Here is a 21,755-nt window from a genome sequence, read left to right on the forward strand (position 1 = left end):
ATTTCAAATTTTGATATAACTATTGCTGTGACAAACTCCTTGAAGATAACTGATACTACTGAGCAGCAATCTGCTTTATAGCACTGATGAATAACAGTTTCCTAAGGCTAATCATTTAAGGTTAGTAAAGGAAGGACACCTTTACATTGCATGTAATTTTATCTAAGTGGACTATGAGCACACCCACCTGGTGTAAGTGGATGATGAGTGGTATTTCCTGTGCACAGAAACATAGGAACTGCTATTTGAAATAACAAAACAATTAATTTAATCTACAATTAATTTTTTCTACAATCTTGTATTTGACAACAACCTGACAGAAAAGATGGAAATTATGTAACGCCGTCAACTGGACAGTGGCTCACTGAATACTGAGTCAAAAGAAAATAATGTTTTGGACTTTAAAGGATGAAATAGGCACTATTTTCAATTACCCTTTGATGAATTCCTTAGCTCCTTGTGGAAATCCTTAAAATCAGAGGGTTTTGGGAAAGCTGCAAAAGGCAGGCCTCAAAGACAGCAGAACTGTGATTAGAGCTAAGCAGTAGCCATAAGATTGGTCAGCAGAAAAATTATATGAGAAGCAGAAAAGTAAGGACAAATAGAACAATGGTCTGTGTATTAACACTTGTCTAGAATAACTCCCTAAGCTGCAGAAAAGTCTATCTAGCAAGATATTAGGAAGTTCTAAGGTTAATAATGGCGCTCAAGATGCATTCCTAGCAGTCCCGTCCTGCTTGCGATTTGTACACAGACTCCTGACCGGCGATAGCTCCTCACCAAAAAGTGGCTTAGATGCAGAAAGGCTTTGTTAACAATTAGCACAATGGAAACACAGAGTCAAAGTGTTAAGGCTTTCTGCAGTGTCATACTACTACAAACAGTTCTTCATAGTCCAGATCAGTTTGCTGCCACACTAAGTCCTGGCAAAGATTAGCACAGAAATCCTAGCATACTGAGTTTAATAATCAGCCTAAAGTTGCTTGTATGTTTGTGGGTAAACTGGGTACTGTGCTCCCCATGGTATTTGGGACTTCTTCACTGAAGTTATCTATTATGTTTAATATCCACACGTTTCATGGTGTCAGTGGTTGGAGACAGGGACAACCCACACCCTGACGTCCACATGGTGGCAAAAGAGCCTGTTTACTCCTCAAGCCCCTCTTTATAAAAGGGTTTGAAAAACCCAGTCTGGATAGCTCACTGGTCTGACTCCCCAAGCTCCTCGACCAGTGAGGTGTCTGCAGCTTAGGACGGAACATAATTGGCTGAGATTCCGTCAGTCAACTCAGGGGCCAGGTTTATGGAACTGGCAGGGTTTATTATCTACAGCTGAATTAACTGCACAGTACAAGCCAGCTTGTACTGTGACATAATGTGACAGTTATCTACTGAATAAAGGAGTGATGATTATAAAGACATTTTAGTGCTAATTCACCAATAAAATGCTAGATGCTATTCAACTTATTGAAAAACGGACTGGGACAAAGAAGGGGCAGAATCTCTCTGGATAGACCATTTTGATTCTAGAATGAAAAGCCTGAAGAACCATTAGGCTTCTGCAGCCTGCTCTCCAAGTCTCGGAACATTCCAGCAGCACAGCTGGGAATCCAAGGTATCATCTCTCATATAGCAGACAGGAGTGTACCCCTGTACAGAGAAATCTAACAGGGGTCCCTGCAAAAACCATCTCATACTCAGAGACAACAGACTGTAGATATCATTACAAAAATCATGTCCAGTGGGTGGTTTTTGATATTGTATTAAAAAGTGCTCTCTGAGAGAAATCACCATGATTTTTAATTTGTTAATGATGCTTTAAAGGGACAAAAGGGTACTGTGAGTTAATAGAAAAATATTAAACCCATACCTTTTAATTTTCTCCTCCTGCTTATTGGCATACTGTTTGAGTAGGATGTGGTCATCACGTAGACGAAGAAATCTGTCTTCCAGCTCCTCTCGACTGATTCTTGATATGACTTGTTGAGCTTTTACATTCTGTGTAGATGATGATTCTACCCAAATCAAGGCAATTTTAAATTACCTTCAATACATTCAACAACATATAATTCAAAGTCTAACTCACTTTGAAATTCTGAAAAAAAATTAATGAAAATTTTCAAGGAATATGATATTTGACACTTGTTTCAGTCTATTGATTAATTGCCTCAGACTTATTGGCAGGTTAATCACTTCCTTTTTCCTTTCTTTAAGAGGCTAAAAAACCATGTAGGTCAAATGATGCAGCAAACTGATTACTTACCAGGCAATGAAAAGATAACAATTTAGCAAGCAACCAGGAATGGTCAAACATAATTAAAAGATAGGATGAACATTACCATTGAGATGTTTTCTAATGTTTCAAAGTGAACATACTCTCTTGAAGCTCGAAAGATTTAAGTCACAGTTGTGAAAACAAACTCAAATACAAGACTAAGCCCAGCAGTTCCATCCTAATAGCAGCTGAGTAACGTATAAGAATTGCATAGTACTTTTGGTTCCCATTTTCTTAAATGGATCTGTCCTTGTCCTCAGTTCAGCAAAAAAGCATTCTCTTTCCTTCTGGAAGGATGAATGTTATAGTTTGATGAGTTTTCCAGTTTTTAGCATCTCACAGCAACCTCTCTTTTACAACAACCTACTTGAACACAGAATGAGTCACTGTACCTTTCAAAACTTAACCCAGATTTTGATCTTCATTTTGTGAAACATTTTTGAAAGAAGCAAAGGAAGCCACTGACCAAAGTCTGCAATTGCAATAAATAGCATCTGGTACAAACCTTTTAATCCTTCAATTCCAGCTGGAGTAAGGACTGTGTCTCTCACAGCCAGGTTCCCCACAGTTTCATCAGCTGAAACAGGCATGGCTTACCTATGAAGAACAAAATTTGAATGCTACTCCATCTGTAATTTAACTGAATGAACTACAAAACATCATATAAAATGATGGCAAAAGTAATGACAGATTCACTGGAATGATGGACTTGTGTATTGCTGTAAATGCTCCTATCTTAACTGAATTCCTCAGAGGACAATCAAAACCTTCAAGTTTAACATTATGCCATTTTTAATCCATGCAAAAAAAATGGCTTATTTGGTTATGCAGTAGCTAGCTCCAATTCTATTTAATGCATGCAGAATGTATGAGCTTTTACAGTTCCAGTTCTAGATTGTCTTCAGCAATCTTTGGGCTAAGGCCATATTTCCAAGTGGATGTGGGAGGAGGATCTGATGGGGTTTCTTCTGTGTCTTTGTTTCTGGGGTTTTTTTTTTGGGTGTTTTATTTTATTTGTTTTATTTTGTTTTATTTTTTTGTTTGTTTTGGGGTTTTGTTTGTTTTTGTTTTGTGGGGGTTCTTTTTGTTTTTTCTTTTTTTAATTGTTTGTTAATTTTAAGTCATGTCAAAAGCTTAAGGCATCAACTGGTAGGTGAATGTCATCCTTCACATTCTGAATGGGACTGTAAAATGAGGTTCTGGGGATTATGGAGTCATTTCAGTATTACCTACCAATCTCTTAGTCTTCTTTCAATCGTTGTCCTAAGAGAAATTACTTTTAAAAACAGAGACATTCCTATGAATGATATTCATAAATCCAAACACATTTCTTTTTTAAGACAACAGAAAGATCAGCTACATGACAAAATGAGATTAGGAAAGTATTAATTAGAGTATTTCTCACTGCAATATATGAAGATACTGCTGTTTCTTTCTTGTCTTCCAGTGCAGAAAATTAAATGTTGGCCAGAGAATTAAGGAATGCTGAAACAACATGAAAAGAGGCACATGAAGTTCTTAGGATGGCCTTTCCTGCCCACATTGTTACACCCTTCAGATGATATAAATCTTTAGTGAATCCAAAATTATCTAGGAATCCATTGGCATATTAACAGTGATGGTAAAAAGACTTGCATCAGAAGACAGAAGTGACATAGTGCAATCCACAGACATTCCATGAAATATCTCTTAATTTTTTCATCAAAACTACTGCCTAAGTGATGCCTTTCTTCTACCAGCAAAGCCATCTATCATAAACTAGTCTCCACATGGCTTTGTCCTAAAGGAACAATAAGGATTAATGGAAGTTCTGTTTCCAACAAGTCAGTCTTGCTTTCGATCTTTTTCATCACGAAAATTTAGAATAAAATAACAATGAATACCTGGACAGATCCAGATGCTATGCTGAACCTTAAAAATTTCAATCAGATTTTATTTCCAAGAAAAGTAACCATACAGTCACTTCAGCACTTTTGTTAATCAAAAATAAGTGAAAAGAACTTCACATACAAAGAAAGAAAAATTTTCCATATCTCTAGAATTAGCCTATAAGAACTTCCAGTTAGATATAAAGAATAATTTTATTGTTACTGGAGTTCAAGAAACTTAAACTTTCTAATATACTGCAGTACTTAATGTTTCTATCACCATCTGGCAAATTACAAAACACTGCATATGACTTTGCTGAGTTATGCAAGACCAGCTTGTAATGAGATGAATGCTTAAAACTAGAGAATCAAACCTCATGCTTTCCATCCAAATTTTTATATAGCTCACAAAAGCAAACTGTTGCACCAGCATCGCTCCAAAGTAGCAAAACTAAAGATGGATTACCTAAATTTTTAAAAGTGTTCAGCCAGTGGGGGTAGGAAGCACTTCTAGGGAAGGGGGTTCTAGGGAAATCTTAAAAATTATGACATTTAATTGTTTCAATATGGATTTAGAATTTCATGAGTCTTGCACATGGCCAAAATGATGCTTTTCTTGCTATTTTCCCATACTCGGGCAAGGTAACACAACTCCTACTTAAACCTAGCGGCCAACTCCCGCTTTTTATGTAAAAAATAGACAATGCAACCGAAAAGGCCTCTCGGGCCGTTCTGAGTAAAGCGGTGAGGCACTGCCTTTCCTACGGGCATCGAGCTGCGCGCCATGGGCCTCACGGGCCTAACATCATCGCTTCACGAGCTCCGCCACAGGCCTGCTCCCGTCTGGGGACAGCCCGCTGCAGGGAGCGGTGCCACATCCCCCTGAGCGGCTGCGGCCACTCCGCGCTCCCCCGCCGTGCCCGGAGGACTCGCAGCCGCTCCCACTCACCGCCCGCCGGCCGGCGCAACCCCCAGCCCGCCGCCGCCGCCGCCGCGGCCCGCGACCAACGGCTCCGGCCGCGCCCCGCTGCCTGCTGGGAGTTGGAGTTCGGGGCGCGGCCGAGCGCCGCCGGCGCGCGCTCGGGACGCGCGCTCGGCCGCTGCCCGCGCAGCGCTCGGGAGTGGAGGAGGGGAGCTGCAGCGAGAACTGAAGGTTGTGCTTCAAATGTGCAGTATGTAAACGTTTTATTGAATGGTGCTCTTGATGGCTGTTGTACCTCTGCTGGGTTTGTTTACGAAATAGCAGCAGAAAAGCAGTAAGTGATTCCTTTGAAAGTAACTTTAGTGACATTAATGAAGGAAAGGCTAATTCTATAAAAAGATTAGAAAAAAACTTTATAAGATTGCAATCAGATACACCTTTGCAGGGTGTACTGGGTGTGGTATTGCTATTAATTTGCTATTCAACATTAAAAGTATTTCACTATGGGCCAGGTGTTGGGAGGAAAAGGTTAAAACCTGATTGGTGATGACAACGTTATTTCTAGAATTGTTTTCCCTTAAAGACCAGCCTTGTCCCTGAGAGATCCTAAAATTATTCAGTGTGTAAATTTTAGGTATTTGTGTTTGCTTTAAGTTGTTTTCTCTCAGCTGAGAGAAATGGAATTCACTCAAAGAAGATAACAAGATGTTAAAGACTTAAGTGCATTTTCCTCATATGCTTAAGCCTACTTGTGGTGGAGGGGGAGGTGGGGCAAGAGGGATAAAGAAGCTTAGGGATTGTAAAAACATAGCCCTGTGGAGCGATGTGCCTGTGCCAGGCCTGGAGCAGTGTACAGGCCTGTTGCACGCACTTTCTGCCCTTGCTAAGATAGAATAAGCTTAGCAGTGTCAGTGTCCACTGTTTTGCCAGCGTGGTGGTGGAATAAATCTATTCTTTATACTTCAGATGTGGATTTTGGCCATCTTGGTTACCTGCATATGTTTTGGTTCCCACATCAGGAGAAAGATCTGATCTAAGTCTGCAACTAAGGATTTTAATAGAAAAATAACTTTAGAGCCTGTTGGTAGTAGTAAGATTCTTAACTCTTTAAGGAAAACGTGGTTATTTTCTAATTGGTCTTGTTTTGGTATAGTTGTATGCAGTTAAATGCTGTCTATCAAAATCTCAGAGACTGGCTTTTGATTTGTAGTTATGCAGTATGTTTCTTATATGTACTAAGCTGGTCTCACTCTCTCAAATTTTCATGTGTATAGCAGGTTTTCATTTATGCTGTAATAGAAGAACAATTCTCTTCCAAGTACACATAATAGAAGTTCTTTAGAGTGCAGGGCTATGTGATGGTTTTAATTTTAAATTGGGGAGAAATATTAATCTTGTGTAGTGGTTTTGGTTTGTTAATTTGAAATTTTGTTAATTTTGAGATTTTTTTAGGTAATATATTGTTATCTATACGTATTATAATATTGAATTCACAAATATTAAATATTACGTTGGAAAGTTAGGCTGTACTAATCTCTTTTAAGTAGTGCTGTATTAATCTCTTTTAAGTTGTGTGGTAAATACAGTTTTTAGGCTATAGCATAATATTAAAATAGAAACTATGTGATCTAAGATACTTTTTTGTAACTAGCTCAAGGAAGGGAAAAGACAATCAAGAAATTATTCTCATTATTCTATCTGGATAGAGATAACAGCAAACAGACACCAAGATCCTAAGAAAAAAATTATTGCTTCCCTATCAGGGACTCAGACTTTGAGGAACCAAGAGGACTGAGTTACCAGATATGGGGGGGGGGAAGCTAAAATTAAGCAGAAACACCCTAGTGTGAAAGGAATGTTTGAATCATGTATGAGATCTATGAATATGCAATAGGCTATTGCTTCTAAGGGGTAATCCTTTGTTAGCAAGGTGTGCTTTGTGGCAGAGTGCCAGGCACCTGGATGTCTGTAATTATTTGCTTTTTATTGTTTCTTACTATCCTGATTTTTATTACTGTTTTCATTATTATTAAACTTCTGAGATTTTAACAAAAGTGAATGGCGTTTTTCGCATGCATTAAAGAGTGTGGTGGGCTTGGTGTTGGTTAATTACTAATATATTCATTTTTTTGTTGTGAAATAGGATTAGGAGAAAGGTAAAGTAGGTTTAAAATTTTAAAAGGGTATAAAGAAAAATTTATTAATAGTAATTTAAAGAAAGAGTAATTAGAATTAAATTTTTAGAATGCTTTTCTTATTTTTGTAACTTTTTTATTGATAATGTAGAGAAATAAAATTTAAAATGTTAGTTAATTATTTTTAGAATAGTTTTTTTTGTTTACTTAGGGAGAGAAGACTCTTTTGTTAATATTATGGAGACCTCTATAAGAAAAAAACAGGCGTTTTGTGGTTTTTTTATGAATAGTAGCCACCTGAGGAAATTTGTAATTGCGAAGTTGTTTTTGTTTTTATTTTTTATAAGTTTTTTTATAGTTGTGTTTATGGGTTATGTTAACTTCTGGGGTATTGTTTTAAAGATGAGTTGTTTAAAGGTAAAAGTTTATATTGAAATAAATGGGCAGGAGATCTTTCTCCTTTTAAATGCCTTTATTAAAAAGAATCAGCTCAGGTGGGGAGAAATCGACGGGTTGCGCCCTCGCCGCTGCTGCTCCCAGGAGTGGCACGGAGGAGGAGGGTGATGCAGCTTTGTCCGCTGGTCTGCAGGCAGAGCTGGGGATTCCTCACGAGAGATTAGGAGATTTTGCCTTTTTGGTCCAACACCTCGGGCCCTCTCTCTAGTCAACATCCTTTGAGGTTAGGGTGAGAAGCAAAAAGAATCCAAGCGGGCCCTGGACTACGCTCCCATCCTTAGACATCACCTAGGCACCCCTAGTTCTATGTTGGCTCATTGATTTTAGGGGTTTTCCTGGAAAACTGCAAAATTTGGTGCAATGCATTTCTCATCTGCATACTAGCTCTGATGCCACTCCCATTCTCCTGGTACCTACAGGGTACTGGTGTCATTCCCTGGCAAGCATCAGGGGGACAATGGTTAATCACCAACCATTAACAGGTAATTGAAGAAGAACTTTTAACAATGAAGCTAACAGCAACAGGTCCAACTTGTTTTAACTCTGCAACCTTAAAAAAAAAAGATAACTTTTTTTTGTTTAATTTTTATAGGATTATACTTATTTTAATACTTGTTTATTTTTTGTATGGAGGATTTAGTTTGATATTAAATAGAATTTTTCTTTAAATGGTTTTTGTGTTATGGGGAATAAGAGGGTTTTTTTTAATAGTTGTTATAAGAGGATTTTAGTTTCAAGATTAAGGTGTCTTTTTATTTTTTTTTTTAATTGGGATTTGATTTTTTTGTTGACTTTGGTATTTTTATGGGGGTTTTTTTAGGTCTTTGTATTTTGGATTTTTTTATAATTTAAGGGAAGATTGAAGTATTGAAAGAGTTAACGTCTCACCTGGGGTAGTTACTCGGTGCTTGCTGTGGGAACTGTGGCTGGGGTTGTGTCAGGATTGGTTGTATGGTTAGTTTTTGGATTTTTTTTTTTTTATTTAATTTTAGTTGCAGCTGAAATGAATAGGGCAGGAGATCTTTCTCCTTTTTAATGCCTTTATTAAAAAAGAATCAGCTCAAGTGGGGAGAAACCGACGGGGCACACTCACGCCACCGCTGCTCCCAGGAGTGTCACGGAAGAGGAGGATGAAATAAATGGGCAGGAGATCTTTCTCCTTTTTAATGCCTTTATTAAGAAGAATCAGCTCAGGTGGGGAGAAATCGACGGGTTGCGCCCTCGCCGCCGCTGCTCCCAGGCGTGGCACGAAGGAGGAGGGTGATGCAGCTTTGTCCGCTGGTCTGCAGACAGAACTGGGGACTCTGTCCTCACGGGAGAGTCGTTGAGTCCTTGGTTTGTTTGTTTAAAAACCCGGGGGGGTCTCTTTAATCAGTTTCTTTTCAGGTTAGGGTGAGAAATAAAAAGATTCAAGCAGGTACGGGACTATGCTCCCATCCTTAGACATCACTTAAGTCACTTGTTAGCTCGTGATTTTAGGGGTTTTTCTTATAAAAACTGTAAAACTGTAAAAACCCAAGGTGCACTGCATTTCTTATTTGCATACTGGCTCCGATGTCACTCCTATTTTCTTTACCTCGGAGGGGTCTGTCCTGGTGTCTTTTTTTGGCAAGTGGCCAGCATCAGGGAAACAATCAGTTAATCACCGGCCATTAACGGGTGATTAAGGGCTTTTCTTTGGCAGCACACCTAAAGAAGTCTGACCGGTTTGACTTGCTTTTTTTTAACTCTGAAACTAAAAAAAATACAATTTTCTATTCATAACAGAGGATGATGCAGCTGTGTCTGCTGGTCTGCAGCCAGATTTGGGGCTTCTGTCCTCACGAGAGATTAGGAGATTCCACTTTTTCAGTCTAACATTCCAGGTCCTCTTTCTAGTTAACATCTTTTTAGGTTAGGGTGAGAAGTAAAAAGGATCTTAGCAGATACTGGACTAAGTTCCTCACCTTTAGACATCACTTAGGTCTCTTAATTCCATGTTGGCTCGTTGTTTTTAGGGTTTTTTTCCTGGCAAATTGCAAAATCTGGTGAAATGCATTCTCATCTGCATACCAGGTCTGATGTCACACCCTTCCCCTGCTACCTGCAGGGTCGGTGTCACTCCCTGGCAAGCAGCAGAGGGGACAATGGCTGATCACCAACCATTAACAGGTAATTGAAGAAGAACTCTCAACAATAGGTGACTGCAACGTGAAGCTAACCTTCAATTCAACAGCAACTGGTTCAACCTGTTTTAACTCTGCAACCTTAAAAAAAAAATCGATAACTTTTTACTCATAACAGTATGGTTACTCTGTGTGGTCTGCAGGGCCGCTTCTGGTTTTAGTTGTCTGATTTTGTGTGGTGGCCATGCTGGCAGGAGGAGACCTGGTGGTAAGATGTTAGCAGCTGCCACCCAACTTTGCTTTGGCCAGGCCCACCGCAGCTTCCCTCTTTTTTGGCTTGGTAGTTGTTGAGTCTGGCTCGGCGAAGACAGGGTCCGACGGGCTCCCTGGAGAGGGGCTCGGCTCTGCGGCAGAGCCTGCCTGGCCCAGCCCAGCTGAGATAGGGGCTGGGCCAGCCTTGTTATTTGCTTTTGGGTTGAAAGGAGAAGAGCAAGTTCCCAGGGTTTTATTGTCTTTAACACGTATTTTTCACAGAGGCGTGTCCAGTATTCTAATGCTGGAAGCTTTCCATTACATCCCTAAATGTCTCTTACGTAAAACCTTGGCAGGCTGTCATACAGCAGTTTCCACTTGCAAGTCACTCAACTGTAAGTAAGATTGAGTGTGTAGCAGAAAATAAATAGTTTATGCTAGCATTTAATGTTCCAAGTCCAAGAGGAGGATGATAATGATGTAAGAATTCATTCTTGGGAAGAGGATCTGAAAAAAGTTTGGAAGCCATAATGTTGGAAGTTATACAACTTTTTTTTTTCTTTTTTTTTTTTTCTTCTTTTTTTTTTTTTTTTTCCCCACACAGGAATTTGTTCACCTTTGTCCAGGGGGAGTGGAACTTCAACATTTCTCTTCAAAATACTCTGTTCAAGACTGTTCACGAGGTGAGGCCTGATGAGCTTAACATGAACAGATTGGGAGTAGCCAGAAGATACACAGGAGCTAACTGAAAAATACCCCCTGGTGCAGTTGGATATACTTGGTCTGGGAAAAGACGGATAAAAGAACCAAAGAATAAGGAACAAGTTGACAACAAAGGCAAAGGTATCAATAACCAATAGGAGATCAAATACTAAGAACTGTGTAATTTAAGACCAATGAACAAGAATTTCTTTGCATTTTGTATGTATGAATATGTGAAAAGTCTGGTAAAGAACCACATGTGATGGAATGATTTTCACTGCACAGCCCATGCATGTGTGGATGATATAACTTCTGTTGCACATCCTGGCCAAAATAAAGTAATGCATAATTCTCCAACATTGAAAAGATGTTGTTGGAGAGTTTCTGTTATTCCCATAGTTTCAGTGACAATAGAGCACTGCCTTCACAGAGGAAGTCTGTGAAGTTCCACCTGGCAACAGGGAGCTGCAGTGTGTGGGTGGGGAACAAATCCCTGCCGGCCTCCCACCCCAGCGGGTCCCTCCAGGGAGCAGCCGTGCCCCTGGCTGTGACTGTCACCTGCACACCTAAGGACTCAGAGTGGGTGTTATGCACCTCGGTTGTAGCAGGGACCGGGCCATGCATGGCCACAGAAGGGACCATGGCACTGTCTGCATGCTGTCCCTGCTGCTTCTCCTCCAGCCACTGGGGGGGTCAGCAGCTCCGCTGGGACACTGTGGGGGTCTTGTGGAAGCCAGGGGCCATTGTGACACAGTGGGGATGCAGGGAACCCACATTCCACTGTGACCCCATGCCTCCCAGGAGACTCTTTGTGACACTGTGAAACTTCACAGAACCACTGTGACACCATGGAACCTCAGGGAACGCTGGAGACAGTGAGAATGCTACAGAACCTCCTGGAGCCCTGGGGCCCACTGTGATACCATGAAACCTTTGGTGGAACCAAGGGGCCATAGTGACACTGTGGGGCCTTTTGCTACCAAGGAGACCCTGGTGGGAGCCCACGTGATCATTAATCCTGGCAGGAACTTGCTCCCTGTGAGCTCCTCTCTCCAGGCTTCCACATGTCCTGCCAGGATCCTGCTCCAGCACTGGCTTGCCACAGGCGCATGGCTTCCTTTGGGAATAATGTTTCTGCTCCAGGATGGCATTCTGTAGAGGATGCAGATGGATTTTGTGCTCCCTCATGGCATGTAGGTGGACAATAAAGCCTGAGCCAGTGCCTCACCACCCCAGCCCTTGTCTGGCTGTGTTATCAGGGTGGTGGAAATCTGGCACAACAAGGTCGGGGGAGGCAAGAAAAGGCAAATTAAATGAGAGGCTGGCCTCTCATAAGGCCTCTCATAAGATAAGGGCAGGCCAGGAGAAAAACTGTTCACCTGGACCATCATACTGCTGCAGCCATCATGTCAATCATTGCCAGGCCTCTGACAGGTGCTGGCTAAGGAGAAAACTACTTCCATGGCATGAAAGCTTTCCTTAAGAGTCAAAATCAAGCGGAGAAAAGCTGTGCAACCTGGTGCTTTTTCTTCCCAAAGAACACAAACATATTTTATAATTTTACATATTTTAAAAGACTATGTATAGGCCTTATGCTTCTTTTCTGCACTTCTTGTTTCAGCGTCCTCCAACAAAAAAGAAAGGGGACCAAGAATTTAAGGAAAATCCCTCATGCGTTTTGCACTTAAAATATGTAAAAATAACTTTGCAATGCAAGATGCCTTGCTCTAAATATTACTCATTTTATTAAAAGAGAAATAAATAGAGAGTCTCAAGGTAGGTTAAAAATATAGAGACAAAATAAAACTAAAAATTAAAAAGTCATTAAAAATCATACAAAATGAGATAAAACCAAATTATGACATAACACTTAAGAATTTATTATTATGAAATGCAACACAGAGAATTAGCTTGTCAATGAGTTATCCTATATCCAAAATAAGGAATGATAAGAAAATGTAGTGCACATGAAAATATACATGCATAATGAAATGTAATTAAATGTGTATAGGAATGTGCCCCATGTTGACGGAGTGACAAAACTATCCTTTGTCTCCTTAAAAAGGGAAAAAGCCCAGAAGCTTCTTTCCTCAATTAGGTAAGAAGACACCAGATAGGACCTTGGGGACTTCACCTCAAACTTAAGTATAGCCAATTGGATAGGAGCCAAAAAGTCCTGCCTAAGCAATTGACTAGAAAAAGAAGAGACCAAAGAAACTAATTGCTTTTGTTACGTGTTTTACCAGGAGTAAGAACCTCTTGCACCTGACTCAGTTTTTCTCTGTAAAGGATTTTGTTACTTTGCCTATTATTAAAACTTCTCTGTTTCCAACACTACCACAGAAGCCATCCTGCTGATTTTACGCTTTCTAAGGTAACTGAGCTATCTTGGTTGTGATATAGATCTCCAAGAGCTTATGAGACCTGGCTCAAGGAGACCATATATCACGTGGCGCCTGGACAGGTGATTTCTCATATTGAGAGACACAGTCTGGGAAATTTTTGATTGGCCCTCAATCAAAATAGGGTATTTTCTCCTTGGTCTTGCGTTTTTGGGGAGCAGGCCTGTGACTGGTTTTTGTGGGCCAAAAGAAAACCCAGATAAAGGAGGATCTGAGACTGTGAGAGGGGGTCCCAGATCAAAACCTCACAGACAGTGGAACAAAGCTGGAACTGGGATGGAGCTGGAGAACATGCTGCGAAGCCTAAAGGACCACTTCAGAAAGCTGCAATTTGGCTGAGCCAAGGCTGAAACACCACTGCGTTTCCAGACCCGGGGAGACAGACCAAGGAGGACAGCTTGTCTGTAAACCTTTGTTGGCGAGTAAGAATGGGAGACAAGTTGTCTTTAGCTGAGCAGGATCTTTATTTTTATTTGAACTACAAGTTAGAAATTCAAGATGTAAAGTTTGAGAAGAAACAGCTTAAAAAACTCATCAGATGGGTTTTCACAGCAGGCCTTACTTGGCAGGGCAAAGGCAAATGGCTCAGTGAAATCCTTGAGATGAAGGGACACATCAGGTACTGAAAGGACTGCTCAATAAACAAGAAATGGGGGATGATAGACTGAGCCCACAGAATAGAGTGCTGAAAGCAGTTCATGTCATTAATAATCTACGGTTAGTAGGTAATTGTAGTGAACTAATCAATCCATGCCACCTGAAAACATCCATTGCCCTCAGAACTGTGGATACTTTTGCTGTCCTTGGGTGAGCTTAGAATATGTGGAACATGGATCAGATAGCTGTGAGTTTAGAGGAGGTAGTTTCCCAAGGTGTGGAGAGTACAGACATCGCACACCCACAAGTTCAATACCTGGGTGGTATTCCCAAGTAAGATGAATAACAGTTAATTCCCCATAAACCTCAAGAAGTGCTGGGCTTGTTTCCTTTTTGTGCAGCCTGGTGGGTGTGGGTTGTGTCCCTGTCTTGCCAGCCAGGAGTCTATGCACAAATCATGAAGAGGATGGGACTGCTCTGGAACGCATCTCAAGCTGTTATATTTTCCAGCATCAGTCTCATTACATGGTTATGACAATGGGAAGATGCCAGCAGCTCACATCTCTGGCAGCAAAGAATATTACAACTTACTTCAAAACTTTTTTGACCAATCACACAAAGCAAAAGCATATTGACAGTAGTTCTATCCAACCACTATAAGCACATCTACCTTTTGCTAAAAAAAGCTTGCTTATTTTGAATACAATACCTGCTTGTAAGCCTTAAAACACAATGCACAGAGCTCTATTATTAAGCTTAGAACTTCCTAATATCTTGCTAGATACACTTTTCTGTAGCTTAGGGAGTTATTAGGCAAGTGTTAATACACAGACCATTGTTCTATTTGTCCTTACTTTTCTGCTTCTCATATAATTTTTCTGCTGACCAGTCTTATGGCTACTGCTTAGCTCTAATCACAGTTCTGCTGTCTTTGAGGCCTGCCTTTTGCAGCTTTCCCAAAACCCTCTGATTTTAAGGATTCCCACAGCCCGGCAGGCTGTGTGGGAGGCAGGGTTGTTTGGGCTTTTCGGTGTTTTCTAGGGTTCCTTATTCTGGACGGTGGATGAACTCTCGCCTCTTTCTTCATGGAGTGTTGTTGTCTGTCCTTCTTGTGGGGCGCTGTGTTTCTTCTCAGCTTTGGATTGGGTTTGTCTCTTTTTGCTTCCATCTTGTTTTTCAGACTCCAGCTCATTTGGTGCAGGAGCTTGTGGTTTTGCCTCCTTGCTGGGGCTGGTCTTTTTGTGCTGGTCAGCTTTAGGGGTTAAAGTGCTGGGTGCTTCTCTAAATTAATCTGCCAGGATGACATCGACAGAATATGTAGCTTACTTGGGCCAATGCTACTGGAGTGGATTCCTTTTGTTTATCCTTAGCCATGTCTGGAGATCCCTTTTGCACATGTCTAATTTGTATCCCAGAAAGTAATTTTACTGGTTTGGCAAAATGGGTAGGAGCTAGAGGAAAGTCATATGTGGAAGCAAATAGATCAAGTGCAGAGAATCGTTGGTGTAACATCATCAATGTACAAAACAGGACATGTGCAAAAGGTTGGGCATTAAGCCAAACAGCGAGGGCTTCCAAGTGTTATGAATAGAAAATTGTAATTTTTTTAAGTTTCAGAGTTAAAAAAACCAAGCCAGACCGAGTCAGACTCCTTTAGGTTCCCTGCCGAAGAAAAGCCCTTTATCACCAGTTAATGGCGGGTGATTAACTGATTGTTTCCCTGATGCTAGCCGTATGCCAAGGAGATACCAAGGGAAACCCTCCAGGGTAAAGAGATGGGCAGTGACACCAGAGACAACATGCAAATGACAAATGCAGTGCACCCTGGGTTTTTACAGTTTTACAGTTTTTATAAGAAAAACCCCTAAAATCACGAGCCAACAAGTGACTTAAAGTGACGTCTAAGGATGGGAGCATTGTCCCGTACCTGCTTGAATCTTTTTATTTCTCACCCTAACCTGAAAAGAAACTGATTAAAGAGACCCCCCGGGTTTCTAAACCAACAAACCAAGGACTCAACGACTCTCCCGTGAGGACAGAGTCCCCAGTTCTGTCTGCAGACCAGCGGACAAAACTGCATCGTCCTCCTCCTTCGTGCCACGCCTGGGAGCAACGGCGGCGAGGGCGCAACCCGTCGATTTCTCCCCACCTGAGCTGATTCTTCTTAATAAAGGCATTAAAAAGGAGAAAGATCTCCTGCCCATTTATTTCAGCTTGGGGGACTCGTCTGGGATAGCCACGCCTGAAGAGGACACCAGGACTGGGACGGCCGCCCACCCTGGTCCTGCAGGACAGCTGGCTATCGGGACCAGAGAAGATCGGCTTGGGACAGTGACACGGAGCAGCGTCGGATAGGTGAGAATATCCGGCGGCGGGAGAGGGAGGCGAGCGAGTGTGTGTGACTGAGACGAGGGCCGGCAGCCCGGCCCCTCGAAGCGAGTGAGGACCCCTCAGTACCGCGGTTCCGCACCCCCGCGAGGGGGCCGGCCGGGAACAGGGGGAAGCGAGTGGAATTGGTGATTGAGGCGCCTCCAAAGGGGTAAAGAGGACCCCCCTCCGGGCGTGCGGAGGAAATAGCTGTGTGAGTGGCATGCACCCCAAAGGCCCTGATACAGGACCCCCCTCCGGGCGTGCGGAGGAAATAGCTGTGTGTGTGGCACGCACCCCAAAGGCTCTGATACAGGTCCTAATGAAGGAAGTTAGGATTTAGGATATCAGTTAGTTTGGCTCTGACAGAGGAGGTCAGGCACCCCTCAGAAACCAGGGTTTCGAGGTTTGACTGTTTGATCCTTGGCAAGGAAAGGCCAAGGTCTCTCTAAGTCCTGACGAAGGAGGTCAGGCGAACCTCAGAGGTCAAGACCTCGAGGATGTTTTTTTGTATTTTGGTTGTTTGTTGAGTCTTGGCAAGAAAGCCAAGGTCTTAACAAAGTCCTGACAAAAAGGGTCAGTGAAATTGGAGTTTTGGCAGGAGGTTGAGACTTCTTAAATAAGATATATTTCCTTTAGAGAAAAAAGACATCTTGTGATTTGTTTAGAGGCAGGAAATAATGGGAGGGTGCGGTAGTAAGAAAAGTGGCCAAAGATTGAAGAATATACCTCCCCACAGTCCCCTAGGTGAACTATTAGAGAAATGGGACTTTATAGAAGGCACAGAAGGATTAGATAAAGTTAAGATGATTCATTACTGTTCAGAAGTGTGGCCAGAATTAGAAGTGCAAGGAGGATGGCCATGGTGTGGGACGAAAGACAAGTGGATGTGTCAACAGCTGAGTAATTATCTGACGGCCCGAGAAAATACTGATGCTGAACAATTATTATATGTAGCTTGTTGGTTGAATGCTATAAAGAATGAAGGAGTGCAAATTTGTAAAGTGCAGAGCAAGAAAGAAGGGAATGAAAGAGGAGATGCTAGAATTAAGGAAATTAGTAAAAGGTGGGACCCCCTAGACTACTTGCCTCCTGATGCCCCTCCACCTTATAACCCTCTCCTTCGAGCACCTCAAATAGCAGATCCAGCCCTTCTCCCAGCTGCCATGGGGGCCATTCCCTCACCACCCCCTTCGACTCCTTCAGCTACTTCTGCTCTACCACTAATACCTACTACACCTGCTGCATGCTCCACCCCTTCTCCAGCTCCACCTAACATGCACCCAAGCTCTTCTCCCCCTCCTACTGCAGTCCCTCCACCTCCTCCTAACTGGGACACAAATTCCTCCTTATCTAATAACCCCTTATCACCAGGTACAGCCGTTAACCTACAGCAAGTCCAAGCTAATGCTAATACCCCTCAAATGAACAATCTTGTGTCTGAAGATGGGCCATACTGTAGTACCCGATCCAAGACCTCCAAGGTAGAGAAACTTTTTCCCCTTAGAGAAGTTCCTATGGGAGGAGTAGCAGGAGGTGTTGGTTTTGTAAATGCTCCTCTAACTGCTTCTGAGGTGAGAAGATTCAAGAAGGAGTTAGGGAATCTAGTTGAAGACCCCGTGGGCATTGCTAACCAAGTGGATCAGTTTTTAGGTCCAAATTTCTACACTTGGGGAGAGATGAATTCCATTCTAAATATATTATTTTCCCCAGAAGAGTCCCGAATGATTAGGGCCGCAAGCATAAGAGTTTGGGAAAAAAGATAACCGTCCAGGGCCCCAAGTGCCATCAGGAGAAGAAAAATTGCCACTAGTGGATCCCAATTGGAATCCTAACCAGGAGGAAGGGAGGAAGGCCATGATGGAGTACAGGTCCTTGATAATTCGAGGGATAAGAGAATCAATTCCCAAAGGAACCAATACAAAACTAGCATTTGAGGGTATACAGGAGAAAGATGAAACTCCTGCCACTTGGCTTAATCGCCTGAGGCGGAACTTTCAATTGTACTCCAAAACAGACCTGGACACGAGCGAAGGTGAAATGCTAATAAAAGTCCAATTTGTTACTAAATCTTGGCCTGATATACGGAGAAAACTGGAAAGGATTGAGGATTGGCAAGAAAAAGATATTAATGAGTTATTGAGGGAAGCATTGAAAGTGTATTTAGGGAGGGAAGAAGAAAAAGCAATAGCCAAAGCCAAGATCATGCTTGCTATAGCCAGAGAAAGTGTGGGAGCAAACAACCCTTTCCTACAGTACAAGGCCACAAAAGAGTGGGGGGGTCCACCACCAGGAGCAGGCAAGGATAGGCCAGTACTGTCAGGGACAGGAGGCATGGAGAGGCCTCGAGTCCCTTTGAGTGAAAGCTGCTGCTATTACTGTGGAGCAACTGGACCCTCCCCCCAAGACTGTTTAGCCTAAAGTTGTGAAACCTTTGCTAGCTTATCAAGATATCAAAGGAAGCAGCTTTAAGACCGGAGAATCTGGTAAAAGTTTTTTTTAAGCAAAAACCACACCTGAGTAGAGAAAAAGAAAAAAGAACTCATATTTTGTGAAATTTAAAGTTACATCAAAGGATATGGGGGAGTGGTTAATACCTGACGGACAGGTGTTTCTAAACAAAGCACTTGCTAAGATGGTGCTAACAAAACTGCAGAAATTACCCACTAGGGAGTCCAAGGACTATGTGATTATTTCCTAAGAAATAACCTGTGCATAAGCGTATATGACCTAGCAAAAACAATTATAAAAGAGTGTTTAACTTGTCAAAAAGTGAACCAGAACAGAATGGTGAATACCATAGACTCAGACCGAGGTCCACATTTTGTGGCCCAAACATTGCAAATTATAATTGAAGCTTCAAGAATAAAATGGAGATTACGCTCTGTGGCACCCCCAGAGTTCTGGGAGGGTGGAACGAATGAACAAAACTCTCAAAAATGTATTAACTAAATTGATCGAAGAAACAAAAATGAATTTACTAAAGTGTTTACCCCTAGCGCTCTTGCGCATCAAAACAAGACCCCGGTCTGATATAAGGATTTCACCTTATAAAATGATTTTTGGACTGTCATTCTTGTTAACACCCTATAGCACAGGAGACTACCTGGAAGGAGAAGAAGCTACAAGGAAATATTTAGAAGTAATTGGAAGAACTCTAGAAGGACTTAGAAAAAGAGGATACCTCCCCCAAACCTCCCCTCTTGATACAAAAGCACATGACATCAACCCAGGAGATTGGGTTTTAATAAAATCTTGGAATTATAGACCATTAATACCTAAATTTGAAGGCCCCTTTCAGGTACTCCTCATCACTAATTCGGCTGTGCGAACCAGAGAAAAAGGTTGGACCCACATCACGAGAATTAAAGGACCAGTCCCACCCCCGAGTATTGGACAAGATTCTTCAGTGTCCCCCTCTGGTATTAGACCAGATTCTACACCACCCTCACACCCTAACTCGGGACCGGATTCAACCGCACCAGAAGTTAATTCAGCTGAGTATACTATTATAAAAGGACCAAATGACTTAAAATTGACATTCAAAAAGACTGATGAACTGCATAAGAAAAAAGTTTAGAATCATAACATGTCTTGAAGTGTTTTAAGAAATTTGTAAAAGTTAAAAATTGTTAATAAGTAATTCTGGTTAAGTCGTCCCAACTTGGTACCAAAGACACCAGGTTAATCTTCTCCAGAGTGCTCCCCTAGGGGGGACCAAATTAGCAGGGACAGATCAAGAGAGGTTTAACCAGAGGAGCAAGAGACTCTAAAGAACTTGGAGACTTCTTCTCAGTAAACTCCTCAAGAGGCAAGGCCGGGTGGGCAGGCTGTGCAAGATGACCCATACCGGACTCTTGGGAAGGGTAGTAGTGCTGGCTCTGATTGCTGGTGGTGCTCTGGAGAGCCCAGGAGAGCTGTGCAATGAGTCCTACCAACCTCTCTATGAGAAAGAAGTAAGTTCCTTGCTGAGAGTCCATAACAATTGTGTTAGCCTCTCCCAACTGATCTTTTATCAAGAGAATAAGAAAATATATTGGATGGCCCGGAACACCGCCACCTTTAGGCAGCCACTCCTGAGAGAGCACCCTGTAGGAGAAACCTGGTGGTGCTTTGAACGTGATGCTACTGAAGCAAACCTGGTAAATCTGATAAAAAGAAAAAGTATTTCTAAATATTGGGAGGGCACGACAGAAATTAATATCTTTCAGGAAACTCCTAAACACCTGTTTTGGGTCAATGGTACCACAACATCCACTGAATTGCCAAGAGGCTGGTCTAGTGGTGGCATCATTAGAATTATAAAACGAACTGTCTTTAATTACACAAAGAATCTGGATCAAGTTTAAGAGTTCCTATATATGAGGATTTGAGAAAAACAAAACTGAAGAAACAATATATGTTAAACAAAATTTTAAAGCTACAATCAGAATTAGAAGTAATATCTAATCTAGACCGCATTGGCTCTTAATCATATTAATGACCAACTCAACCAATCCAAAACAGTAGTTTATCAAATCAAATTAATTGTAGCAGTCATTAGAAACACTTTAAACGAAATAAAAAACCTAGCATATTTAAGAAATCAAAAGACTCTTACACTTGATTCCAGTTGGTGGAATAATCTATGGACTTTCAAAAAAAGTTGGAAAACTATAACCTTCACTGTGGGTACACTTGTTAGTCTGTTCTTATTTCCATGTTTAACAAAAATAGTGACATCTACTGTACAGAATAACCTAAGGATCTCTAAAGGAATTAACCTGAAAAAACCAAAAAGGGTAATGAAGTTTAGTAAATATGATCACCCGAGTGCTGAAGAAATGTATTATCAATACAAAAAATATAGGAAATTCTATGTTAATGAGCCAAAAATTATAAGTTGATGCAAGCTTAAGCTTGATCAAAGAAAAATAGGGGGGAACTGTTATGAATAGAAAATTGTAATTTTTTAAAGTTTCAGAGTTAAAAAAACCAAGCCAGACCGAGTCAGACTCCTTTAGGTTCCCTGCCGAAGAAAAGCCCTTTATCACCAGTTAATGGCGGGTGATTAACTGATTGTTTCCCTGATGCTGGCCGTATGCCAAGGAGATACCAAGGGAAACCCTCCAGGGTAAAGAGATGGGCAGTGACACCGGAGACAACATGCAAATAAGAAATGCAGTGCACTCTGGGTTTTTACAGTTTTACAGTTTTTATAAGAAAAACCCCTAAAATCACGAGCCAACAAGTGACTTAAAGTGACGTCTAAGGATGGGAGCATTGTCCCGTACCTGCTTGAATCTTTTTATTTCTCACCCTAACCTGAAAAGAAACTGATTAAAGAGACCCCCCGGGTTTCTAAACCAACAAACCAAGGACTCAACGACTCTCCCGTGAGGACAGAGTCCCCAGTTCTGTCTGCAGACCAGCGGACAAAGCTGCATCACCCTCCTCCTTCGTGCCACGCCTGGGAGCAACGGCGGCGAGGGCGCAACCCGTCGATTTCTCCCCACCTGAGCTGATTCTTCTTAATAAAGGCATTAAAAAGGAGAAAGATCTCCTGCCCATTTATTTCAGCTGGAAGCAGGTATGACAACTCAGTTACTGAATGAAAGTGGACTAGAGCCTCAAGAACTAGACTTACTAGTATTGGTACCTGGAAATTATTACTTGTTTTTTAACTACTTTTTAA

The 21,755-nt window shown here is 41.7% G+C and overlaps 1 protein-coding gene and 2 long non-coding RNA genes across 17 annotated transcripts in view; 1 reads left to right on the top strand and 2 right to left on the bottom strand.

The window, feature by feature from the left end:
- Nucleotides 1-5,227, bottom strand: part of RPGRIP1L (RPGRIP1 like) — a 38,527-nt gene extending 33,300 nt beyond the window's left edge. For 9 of the 15 annotated variants that reach the window (XR_010365978.1, XR_010365975.1, XR_010365977.1 and 6 more), the window contains exons 1-4: nucleotides 5,093-5,227; nucleotides 3,681-3,760; nucleotides 2,781-2,872; nucleotides 1,871-2,015 (exon numbers count right to left, since the gene is read on the bottom strand). Coding sequence is in view for 10 of the 15 variants with exons in the window: in XM_064427413.1 (XP_064283483.1) it covers nucleotides 1,871-2,015; nucleotides 2,781-2,865 (230 nt within the window). In the remaining 5 variants the exon portion in view is untranslated. Of the gene's footprint in view, nucleotides 1-1,870; nucleotides 2,016-2,780; nucleotides 2,873-3,508; nucleotides 3,552-3,680; nucleotides 3,761-4,609; nucleotides 5,066-5,092 lie in introns of those variants that run through there. The other 6 variants (XM_064427410.1, XM_064427411.1, XM_064427407.1 and 3 more) reach the window with 6 other exon arrangements.
- A 16-nt stretch (nucleotides 5,228-5,243) lies between these two features.
- LOC135304707 (uncharacterized) lies at nucleotides 5,244-11,950 on the top strand. The gene is made up of 2 exons (XR_010365981.1): nucleotides 5,244-5,399; nucleotides 10,618-11,950. It is a non-coding gene; the product is annotated as an uncharacterized LOC135304707 (long non-coding RNA).
- LOC135304708 (uncharacterized) lies at nucleotides 9,885-10,770 on the bottom strand. The gene is made up of 2 exons (XR_010365982.1): nucleotides 10,630-10,770; nucleotides 9,885-10,520 (listed from the first exon to the last, which is right to left on the bottom strand). It is a non-coding gene; the product is annotated as an uncharacterized LOC135304708 (long non-coding RNA).
- Nucleotides 11,951-21,755: the final 9,805 nt, after the last annotated feature.

Source organism: Passer domesticus, chromosome 7, assembly GCF_036417665.1.
Source record: "Passer domesticus isolate bPasDom1 chromosome 7, bPasDom1.hap1, whole genome shotgun sequence".
In the NCBI taxonomy this organism is placed as follows: Eukaryota; Metazoa; Chordata; class Aves; order Passeriformes; family Passeridae; genus Passer; species Passer domesticus.